Source organism: Gallinula chloropus, assembly GCF_964237585.1.
Source record: "Gallinula chloropus genome assembly, contig: HAP1_SCAFFOLD_230, whole genome shotgun sequence".
NCBI classification, from domain to species: Eukaryota; Metazoa; Chordata; class Aves; order Gruiformes; family Rallidae; genus Gallinula; species Gallinula chloropus.
In genome coordinates, this window is record NW_028168293.1 from 1 (window position 1) to 11,435 (window position 11,435).

General features: G+C 50.7%; 1 protein-coding gene across 1 annotated transcript; it reads right to left on the bottom strand.

The window, feature by feature from the left end:
- Positions 1-2,314: 2,314 nt before the first annotated feature.
- Positions 2,315-3,241, bottom strand: LOC311204634 (olfactory receptor 14A16-like; the record flags this gene model as incomplete). The annotated part of the gene is made up of 1 exon (XM_084281034.1): positions 2,315-3,241. One exon carries the CDS (start codon positions 3,239-3,241, stop codon positions 2,315-2,317), a length of 927 nt encoding a protein of 308 aa, XP_084137160.1.
- Between the last annotated feature and the right edge of the window lie 8,194 nt (positions 3,242-11,435).

Below are 11,435 nucleotides of genomic sequence, written 5' to 3' on the forward strand. Positions count from 1 at the left end.
TGTTAAAGAGAGAGAGTAGCTGTGTGGTACCCGGCCCTCAGCTGGGATGAAACCATGACCAAAGGTTCCAGCACAACACCCCCACATCAAGGCAGCTCAGACATGATGGGTGGAGAACCGGGCACAAGAAGAATTTGGTCATTCTGGGGGCTGCCATAGCAGTCAGAGGTGCTGAACAGGGATCTGGCCATGAACACATTGGGCTGCACTGGGAGGAGCGTGGCCACACAGACAAGGGCCCTTCTTGTCCATCTGGATGCAGCACTGGTGAGGCCACTTCTGGAGCAGTCAGTCCCAGTGTGGTGCTCCCCAGTCTGGAGAAATGGGGAGGAACACTCGTGTGGGCAGTAAAAGTCTGCCAAGTTACAATTAGGGGTCTTGTGTGGAGAGGTTGAGTGACCATTGCTTCTATAGGTCGGGGAAGGGGAGGCTAAGGGAAGCCCTGTCTGTGGTATGTGGAAAGCACATAGGGTATCAAATCCACTGAAAGTGCAGCTTTGAAGGTCAGAGTGGACGTGAGGATAAAGAAATGTCACTCTGAGGGCAGTGCTGTGGTGTAAAATGTCACTTTGAGGAAGTGTGGATGAGCTGGTGGCTTTGTGTCTGTGGGAGCAGCTGGTGAGGATGGAGAGACAGCAGAACAGGCAGGGACATCATGGGGTGAGATCAAGGTTGGGAAGGGTGCTGGGTGCTTGCAGCCTACAGGGAAACAGGCACAGGTGTGGGGCAGTGTGGGATGGGCTGTGGTGCAGATGGCCAAGGGTGCCAGCCAGGATGAAAGGGCCTGATAGTAACGAGGTCTTTGCCCCCTTAGCTGTGGCTGATGGCCCTGCCACAGAGGCTTCAGAGGAGACACATTGTCCTCATGGCCACAGAACATTGTTGTCCCCTTGCACCCACCCCAGGGGAGGCAACCATGTGTCACATCCCTGTCCTTCCCTTGGTGTCACACTCCCCACATCCCAAGGAGGAGTCCTGAGACACAGGTGAGGGTCAGGATCTCCCTGCCCAGGGGCTGGGCTCAGCACTTGGCATTTTTGCTTCATGAGACCAAGCCAGGGTGTCCTCAGCATCAGAGCTGCCTGCGCTGTGTCTGGGTTTGTCCTCATGGCCTCCACTTCAAAGGTGTAGAATGTTAAGTGGGAGGTTTTGTCCGTAATGCCTCCCAGTAGGGCCCATGAACGCTTCAAGGTTCTTTGGGCATTAGGTCTGACTGACATTTTAAGAGGTTTCTTCACTCTCCTCTTAGTATCTGGGGTCTGTGGACTCAGAAGCAAATATACAATAGGGGCTCATGGAAATACTGAAAGCCTTAACAAGCATATCTGTTCAAGTCCTTTTCATTAACAAAATCCAGACTTCTACAAATAATTGGATTTCAGTTAGGTATTTAATGATGAACAGTTAAAAGGAATATTACAATGGAGGATATTTTCTCTTCATGACTATTTCCTGTCATGGCTCAGTTGATAGAAGCAGTGACAGCCACATTATGCAATGGGTGTCAGTCTCCTAAGGAGATCTGGACGGGCAGGAAAAGCAGTATTTTCAGATCCAGCCCTGCATAAAGAATCTTACTCTTCCCCAAGCCCAGCAGTTCCCTCACTGGCCTCCTGGGACTCCCAACACTTTTCTTGGCATCATCTGTGCTCACAGGCACAGACAGATTTCTCTGACAACAAACAGCAGTTCAACATGACACAGTTTAATACCCATGAAATCTCTCTCCTCAGCTGCTGCTACGGCCAAGCAGCGTGTGCAGGGGGTCAGCTCTCAGAGGAGATTCTCTCCCAGAACAGTTTCAATCAGATCCATAGAAAGGTCACTTTTCAACACACTGACCTTCTCACAGAACAGTTCATTAGACTTCTGAAAGATGGGATGTTTTCCAGCTCTCTGAAGTTCAAAGCAGGTATGAGAGAGCTGAACGGCATCTGAACGATGAACAAGCAGAGGTGAAAACCTGAGAGCAAAGTGAAGTGCATAAAACCAGCAAGACTGCTGAAAAGATGTCCTTAGGCATCCCCATAACATCAGTATGGGTGGAAACACCTGAATGACAATGGAGATGAAAGAGGCAGACTGGTGGTGAGGCAGGTACAGGGGAAGGGGAGTGTTTCTCCTGCTGCCATGTCTGAGTCAAACAAGACCTGGAGACACTGCATGAGGAATGGGACGAAGGTGTTATTACATCAGAGACAAAACAGAAGGAAAAAGCCCACAGAAACGAAAAGTCCCTACTAAATACAGACTGGTCCTAATGTGAGTTCCATGACCAGCGATATGCAGAAGGAGATCAGCAGTTTATTGCTGCTTAGAAGCATCCAGTCACCAGTTTCCACATGGCATCCTTGAGCTCCTGGTTCCTCATGCTGTAGATGAGGGGGTTCACTGCTGGTGGAAACACACAGTAAAGGAATGCCACTAACAGGTCCAGAAATAAGGAGGAGATGGAGGGGGGCTTCAGGTAGGCAAAGAAGGCAGTGCTGACAAACAGGGACACCACAGCCAAGTGAGGGAGGCAGGTGGAAAAGGCTTTGTGCCGTCCCTGCTGCGAGGGGATCCTCAGCACAGCCCTGAAGATCTGCACATAGGACACCACAATGAACACAAAACAACCAAAATACAAACAGGCACTGACCACAAGGACTCCAGTTTCCCTGAGGTAGGCATCTGAGCAGGAGAGCTTGAGGATCTGGGGGATTTCACAGAAGAACTGGTCAACAGCATTGCCCTTGCAGAGGGGCACTGAAAATGTATTGGCTGTGTGCAGAAGAGAATAGAGAAACCCACTGGCCCAGGCAGCTGCTGCCATGTGGACACAAGCTCTGCTGCCCAGGAGGGTCCCGTAGTGCAGGGGGTGGCAGATGGCAACGTAGCGGTCATAGGCCATGATGGTGAGAACAAAGTACTCTGTTGAGAACAAAAATGTAAAGAAAAAGATTTGAGCCACACATCCCAAGAAGGAAATGGCCCTGGTGTCCCACAAGGAATTGGCCATGGATTTGGGAACAGTGGTGGAGATGCAGCCAAAGTCAAGAAGAGAGAGATTGAGGAGGAAGAAGTACATGGGGGTGTGGAGGTGGTGGTCACAGGCTATGGTGATGATGATGAGGCCATTGCCCAGCAGAGCAGCCAGGTAGATGCCCAGGAAGAGGCAGAAGTGCAGGAGCTGCAGCTCCCGTGTGTCTGCAAAGGGCAGGAGGAGGAACTGGCTGATGGAGCTGCTGCTGTTGGACATCTGCCTCTGTCAGGTGTGGAGACCTGTGAAAGGAGGAAAAGACACAGTGAGAAGTGATGGAACTCTTCTTTTAGGAAAACGTCTTCTAATTCTTAGTAAATGCCCTCAGATTGACTCACTGGATTCAGGAAGACTTTTGTCAGGTCCCTTCTGGGAGGTCTGCTTTGTGCTGGCTTGAGCGTGCCACTGCTGGGAGGAGGGTCAGCTGTGGGCTCTAGAGAACTCAGTCCTGCCTGGCAGCAGTCAGTACATAGAAGGATGGTGTGATCTCAGACTAAATCCCCTGTGGATGGGAAGGAGCTTTTCAGCACTGCCACGCCAGTGTCACCCGAGGGCAGAGCAGAGCTTTGGTAATGGTGGGACAAAGGCAGCAAGGACAGGAAGGGAAACAGTGAGAAACAGTCCAGCCAGGGCTGCCAGGACAGGGACAGACAGACAGGTACTCGCAGGTTTCTCAGACAGAAAACGTGGAAGTCTGGGTGCAGAGTCTGTGCTGGGTGGCAGAGACCAGGGGGTTGCTGCGGGAAAGTATCAGCACGGTGGGTGATGTCAGGGAGGTACCAAATCCCCACTGCCAGGGCATTGCTGGGAGCAGCTCACTCTTCCTCCTTGCCAATGTCTCTGCTGCCTGGAGCTGTCCCTGCAGCTGCTTCTCTCTGTCCATGTCACCTCCTGCTCTGTCCTCACAGACCTCATCCAACCTGCCCTGCGCTTAGCTCTGCTCTGCAGACCCCTGCTGGCATCAGGGCGGTGCCCCGGGAACCTCTGTGTGTGCAGGGCTCAGGAAATCCTCTGATGTGGACATTCTTGAGGGGAGAAATTAGTTCTAATATACCACAGTCAGCACAGCCCACAGGAGAGGAAAAGTCAAAGCAAAGACTCTACCTACAGGAAAATGCTTCCTCGATGTTTTTCCTCAAAGTCCCTTTGCAATTTGTAAGGGATCAGCTGGAGCTGGGAGCAAAGCTGACCCAGGCAGCACTGTCTTACTGCAGAACAACTTCCGCTCCTCTTCCCTGGGTCACTCCTTCAACCCACAGGTCCTTCTATATCCCTGTGGAAAGCCCACCAGCCAGGCTAAGTGCTGACCCTGGCAGCAGCACAGTCCCTGCCCCAGCACACAGCCCCTGGGGTGCAGGGACCCTGCTCACAAGGACAGCCCTGGGCACCCCTGGGTGCACACGCTGCTTCACACCTCTGCAGCCATGCCCAGGAGAAGACAGCTGTCCTGCCCTGTCCCTCTGATGGGGCACAAGGGCATCCCTTCCAGGCACCACTTTCTGGTCCTAGAGAGAACCTGTCCTCCTGACAGACCTCACACACTGCCCCATGTCCCAGCTTTAGGACATCCCTCCAGGAACAGAACCTGCATTGCCCTGCACCCACAGACATACCAGGCAGAGTGTTGTGGAGATTTCTCCTCCCGTGAGCTCTCAGCATCCATCAGCTCTCTCAGCCTCACAGGTCTCCCCTTGGTGCCTACAGGCAGTGTCCCCAGCCATGTGTGCTTGGCAGAGGAGCTGCTCCTTGGCAGAGCTGTCTCACATAAGCGCTGCCGGGTTGCCATGAGCTCCCTCCATCCCAGGAGCCTGTCCCAGCTCAGCAGGAGAAGACCAGTTCTTGTCAGTTCCCTCCTGGTGTCTCAGGCCTCATGGGGATCATTCTATGACCTCATCTCTCAGATCATTCTGCTTGGGAGCAGAATGATCAGGACAGGGAGAAATCATGCAGGGAGAAAGCTCACGGGGAGGTCATGCAGCTGTTACTCTCACTGGCAATACAGACATGACAACAACAATAAAATCGATCTAATTCATTACTCAATCCAAAGAGAGCAGAGAAATGAGAAAAAAAATAGATAAATAATATTTTAAACACCAACCTATGACCCTCCCTTCTTATGCCAGGGTCCACTTCACTCTTTAACTCTCTCTTCTCTCTGACTGAGTGGCACTGGGGGACAGGGATTGGGGGTTGGTGTCTGTTCATCACACATCATCTCAGCTGCTCCTTCCTGGTAAGGGGGAGGACTCCTCACTGTCTCCCCTTGCTCCAGCATTGGGTCCCACCCACAGGAGACAGTCCTGCATGAACCCCTCCAACGTGAGTCCTTCCCACAAGGCTTCAGATCATCACAGACTGCCCCAGCGTGGGTCCTCCACAGCCCTGTCAGCAAACCTGCTCCAGCACAGGCTTCCTATGAGGTCACAGCCTCCTTCAGTGTCCTCACATACTCAACATTGGGGACTTCTACAGGCTGCAGGTAGAATCACTGTTCCACATCATCCAGCATAGGCTGTGTGGGAACAGCCTCATTCACCATGGGCTTCTCCACAGGCTGCAGGGGAATCTCTGCAATGAGGCTTGGAGGACCTTCTCCTCCTACATCACCGACCTTGTTCTCTACAAAGTCCCTTACACTTTCTCACTCCTTTGTCTGGTGGCAAAAAGCAGCTGCTGGTTTTTATTTCCCTTCTTAAAAATACTGTCACAGTGTTGTGTTTCACAGTGCTCTGCTCCCCACAGCCAATACATTGTCACTGCCCCTCTGCAAGGGCAGTGCCTGTGACCAGTTCTTCTGAGAAATCTCCCAGACCCTCAAGCTCTCTCACTCACGGTGCTACCTCAGTGAAATTGTCATCAAAGCATGTCTAGCTTTTGGGTGTTTTGTGTTCATCGTGGTGTCCTATGTGCAGATCTTCAGGGCTGTGCTGAGGATCCCCTCGCAGCAGGGATGGCACAAAGCCTTTTCCACCTGCCTCCCTCACCTGGCTGTGGTCTCCCTGTTCCTCATCACTGCTGTGTTCACCTACCTGAAGCTTCTCTCCATCATTTGCACCTGGTAGTGACAAGTTTTAGTCAGTGGTTCCTCCAGAATTAAAATTTCCCATCTACAGCATGAGGACCCAGGAGCTCAATGATGCCGTTTGGAAAGTGATGACTGGATGTCTCAAAGCAGCAACAAACTGCTCACTCTGCGTATCACTGGCCATGTAACTCACGTTAGGACCAGTCTGTATTTAGTAGGGTTTTTAACTGTTGGGATCGGTTTTTTTTTTCCCCTCCTATTTTGCCTAAGCTTTAATAACACGGACCAGCTTCATCCCATTGCTAATGCAGTATCTCCTGGTCTTGTGTGACACAGACACTGCGTAATGATGGGCTGGGCTCTCTTTCCATCATGTCTGCCTTGAAAGGGGCACAACCTTTTCTTCCTTGTTTTTCCCCCTGACATTTATAAAATTTTACAAGCACATTTCCAACAGCAGAACCACTCAACTATGTTTCTGACATGACAGTGCTTTCCCACCATGACAGAACAGGAATTTCCTGGAACTGTACCATAGAATCATGGAATCACTTAGGTTGGAAGAGGCCTTTATGATCATTGAGTGCAACCAAACCTACCCCTGCCTAGTCCACCTCTAGGCCATGTCCTCAAGCACAACATCTATAGGAACCTTTTAAATCCCTCCAGGGATGATGACTCCACCACTTTCCTGGGCAGCCTGTTCCAATACTTGACTAATGTTTCAGTAATGAAATTCTTCCTGATATCCAACCTAAATCTCCCCTGGTGCAATTTGAAACCATTCCCTCTCATCTTATCACATGTTACCTGGGAGAAGGCACTGGCTCTCACCTCTCTACATTCCTCCTTGCAGGTAGTTGGAGAGAGTGGCAAGGTGTCCCCCTCAGCCTCCTTTTCTCATGGCTAAAATGCCCCAGTTGCCTCAGCTGCTCCTCATAGGACCTGTGCTTCAAATCCTTCATCAGCTTCATTGCCTTTCTCTGGACACGCTCCAGCATCTCAGTGTCCTTCTTGTAGTGAGGGGCCCAAAACCGGACACAGCACTCGAGGTGCAGCCTCACCAGAGCTGAGGATAATTGAACAATCACTTCCCTACTCCTGCTGGTCACACTATTCCTAATCCAGGCCAGGATGCTGTTGGCCTTCTTGGCCATCTGGGCACAGTTCTGGCTCATGTCCAGCCAAGGTATCCACGGACACCCCCAGATCCTTTTCCTCCAGGGAGCTCTCCAACCACTCTGACCCAGGCCTCTAGCGTTGCCTGGGGTTATTCTGATCAAAATGCAGGACCTGGCACTTGGCCACATTAACCCAAGAACCTCATACAATTGGCCTCTGCCCATCGATCCAGCCTGTCCAGATCACTCTTCAGAGCCTACATGTCGTCCAGACAATTAATACTCCCACACAATTTGGTGTCCTCTGCAAACTTACTGAGGGTGCACTCGATCCCCTTGTCCAGATCTTAAATAAAGATGTTAAAGAGGACAGGCCCCAGCACTGAGTCCTGGAGAACACACCTTGTGACCTGCCACCAGCTGGACTTAACTCAGTTCACTACAACCCTTTGGGCCTGGCTGCCCAGCCAGTTTCTAACCATGCAAAACATATACCCATCTAATCCATGAGCGGGTAGTTTCTTCATCAGGATGCTTTGGGAGACAGTGATGAAGGCTTCACTGAAGTCGAGGTAGATCACATCCACAGCCTTCCCCTCATCCACTAAGGCAGCAGGACACCTTGTCATAGAAGGAGATCGGGTTGGTCCATCATGATCTGCCTTTCCTAAACCCATGCTGACTGGGCCTGATCACCTGAGTGTCCTGCATGTGCTGCATGATGGGAGTCACGATGATTTGTTCTATCAGCTTCCCCAGCACCGAGGTCAGGCTGAGAGGCCTGCAGTTCCCTGGGACCTCCCTCTGGCCACTCTTCAGGATGGGCATTGCAGCTGCTTGTGGTTTTTTTCTCCTCTGTGTGATTCCCAGAGGCTCTGTGACCATCGCAGATTCGCTCGGCCCTGGTCAGCAGCACCTATGGCCTTGAACTGGCTGATGTTTACTCTTCAGGACCTGCAGAGAGCTCGAGCTGTTCCTTACACCAGACATTTGCTGCAGCCCCAGTTCTCTCCCAGCACCCAGATACACGAAACTGCGACACTCACAAACTCCTTACCTCACAATCCAATTAACTCACAATCTCCTGACCTCACAATCCCCTTACCTCACAATCCCTTTACCTCACAATTCACTACCCTAACAATCCCTTTACCTCACAATCCTTTTACCTCACAATCCCCTATCTCACAATCCCCTCACAATCCCCTTACCTCACAATCCCCTACCTCACAATCCCCTTACCTCACAATCCCCTACCTCACAATCCCCTTACCTCACAATCCCCTCACAATCCCCTTACCTCACAATCCACTTAGCTCACAATCCCCTTACCTCATAATGCCTTTACCTCACAATTCCCTTACCTCACAATCCCTTTACCTCACAGTCCTCTTAACTCACAATCCCTTTACCTCACAGTCTATTAGTTACTCTCCTCATCACACAATCTACCTCAGTCAATCCCCTTACCTCACAATCTATCTGTCAATCAATTCTGTGACTTCATAATCCCCTTAACTCACAATCCCTCTACCTCACAATCCCTTTACCTCACAATCCTCTTACCTCATAATCTATCAGTCAATCTCATTATCTCACATCTATCTATCAGTCCATGTTCTTACCTCACAATCTGTTTATCTGTCTATCCCCTTACCTCACGATCTATATACCAGCCAACCTCTTTACCTCACATGTATCTGTCAATCCCCTTAGCTCATCCTTCAATGTTTCAGTCAATCCCCTTGCCTCACAATCTATCAGTCACAGAGTCACAGAATCACAGGGGTTGGGGGAACCTCAAGAGGTCATTGGGTCCAACCCTCTGCCAAACTTGGTTCCCTAGGACAGGTCGCACAGGTCAGTGTCCAGAGGGGTCTTGAATATCTCCAGAGAGGGACACTTCACAACCCCCATGGGCAGCCTGTCCCAGGGCTCTGTCACCCTCACTGGGAAAAAGTCTTTCCACATGTTGGTGTGGAACTCCCTGTGCTCCAACTTGCAGCCATTGCCCCTTGTTCTGCCCCCACAGACCATTGAAAAGAGGCTGGCCATTTCACCCTGTGCCCAACACTTCAGATACTTATAAACATTAATAGTATCCCTTCTTAACCTTCTTTTCTTAAGGCTGAACAGCTCCAGCTCACTCAGCCTTTCCTCATAGGGGAGTTGCTCCAGGCCCTTAATCATCTTCGTAGCCCTTCTCTGGACTCTCTCCAGGAGATCCCTGGCTTTTTTGTCCTGGGGAGCCCAGAACTGAGCACAACACTCCAGGTGGGGCCTGACCAGGGCAGAGTAGAGGGGGAGGATCCCCTCCTTTGACCTGCTGGCCACTCTCTTTTTTATGCCCCCCAGGATCCCATTGGCTCTCAGCCCCCAGGGCACACTGCTGGCTCATGGCCAACCTGTCACCCACCAGCATCCCCAGGTCCTTCTCCACAGAGCTCCTCTCCAACAGGTCATCCCCCAGCCTGTACTGATTCCAGCAGTTATTCCTTCCCAGGTGATGATGTCAGGCAGTGTTAGGAACGATCCCTTGGTAGGGACAGACATGAGTCCCAAGTGTACTGGGGCTGCTACTGGGCTACCTGGGATGGTTTCACGACAGGAACATATTTCTGCCCTCAATCCTCTTGCTTGGGAGCTACTGCTGGACCTTTATCAGTTTGAAATATGGACACTGTTAGCACAGGAAATGACATAGGCATCGTTAGGACCATTCCCTTGCCAAGGAAAGCCCTGAGCTCAATGGTTATTTGGGCTGCTGTTGGCTTCCTTGGGAGGTTTCAGGCCAGGAACATCGTTCAGCACTCAAACCTGTTGTTTTGGAGCTGTACCTGGGCATTTAGCAGTTTCTAAGGTGGACACTTGCACCCACCCGAGGGGAGGTCACCATGTGTTTTACTCCGTCCTTCCCTGAGACACAGGTGAGGGTCAGGATCTCCCTGCCCAGGGGCTGGGGTTCAGCGCTTGGCATTTCTGCTTCATCAGACCAAGCCAGGGTGTCCTCAGCATCAGAGCTGCCTGTGCTTTGTCTGTGTTTGTCCTCATGATCTCCAGTTGTCTGCTCTAACGAGCCCATGGGGAGGCTTGGTCAATAATGGTTCCCACTGGGGTCACTGAATGCTTCAAGACAATTTGAGGATTATTCTTGACTTTGATATCTTGAGAGTTTTCTTCACTCTCCTCTTGGTATCTGAGGTCTGTGGACTCAGAAGAAAACACACCATGGGGCTCATTAACAACCAGAAAGCCCTTACATGCATGTCTTTCCACGTATTTTTCTTTAAATTCAATAGAAATTGCATAACTAATTGGAGATGTTTTATTTGAGTGATGAAAATTTCAAAGGAGTATCACAATGGAGGATTTTTTCATAGGAAAAATGTTTCTGTCATATCTCAGATCGTGGAAGAAAGTTCAGCAGCATGCTGCAATGGGGGCTGGTCCTGAGGTCACCTAAAGAGATCTGGACAGGCAGGAAAAGCAGTCTCTGGAGATCCAACCCTGCATGGAGAACCTTGCTCTTCCCCAAGCCCAGCAGTTCCCCTGCTGGCCTCCTGGGACTCCCAACACTTTTCCTGGCATCATCTGTGCTCACAGGCACAGACAGATTTCTCTGACAACAAACAGCAGTTCAACATGATCCAGTTTAATACCCATGAAATCTCTCTCCCCAGCTGCTGCTACGGCCAAGCAGCGTGTGAAGGGGGTCAGCTTTCAGAGGAGATTCTCTCCCAGAACAGTTTTAATCAGATACATAGAAAGGTCACTTATCATCACACTGACCTTCAGACATAACAGTTCATTGGACTTCTGAGAGATGGGACATTTTCCAACTCTCTGAAACTCAAAGGAAGAACCAGAGAGCTGAGCAGCATCTGAATGTCCAAAAGCAAGTGGAGGTGGAATCCTGTGATCAAAGTGAAGTGCACACATTCAGCCAGTCTGCTGAAAAGATGTCCTTAGGCATGGCTGTGCCATCAGGAGAGGTGGAAACACCTGAACGACAAGGGAGATGAAAGAGGCAGACTGGTGGTGAGGCAGGTACGGGGGAAGGGGAGTGTTTCTTCTGCTGCCATGTCTGAGTCAAAAAAGACCAGAGATACTGCATGAGGAATGGGATGAAGGTGTTATTACATCAGAGACAAAACAGAAGGAAAAAGCCCCACAGCACCTAAAAATCCCCACTAAATACTGACTGGTCCTAATGTGAGTTCCATGACCAGCGATATGCAGAAGGAGATCAGCAGTTTGTTGCTGC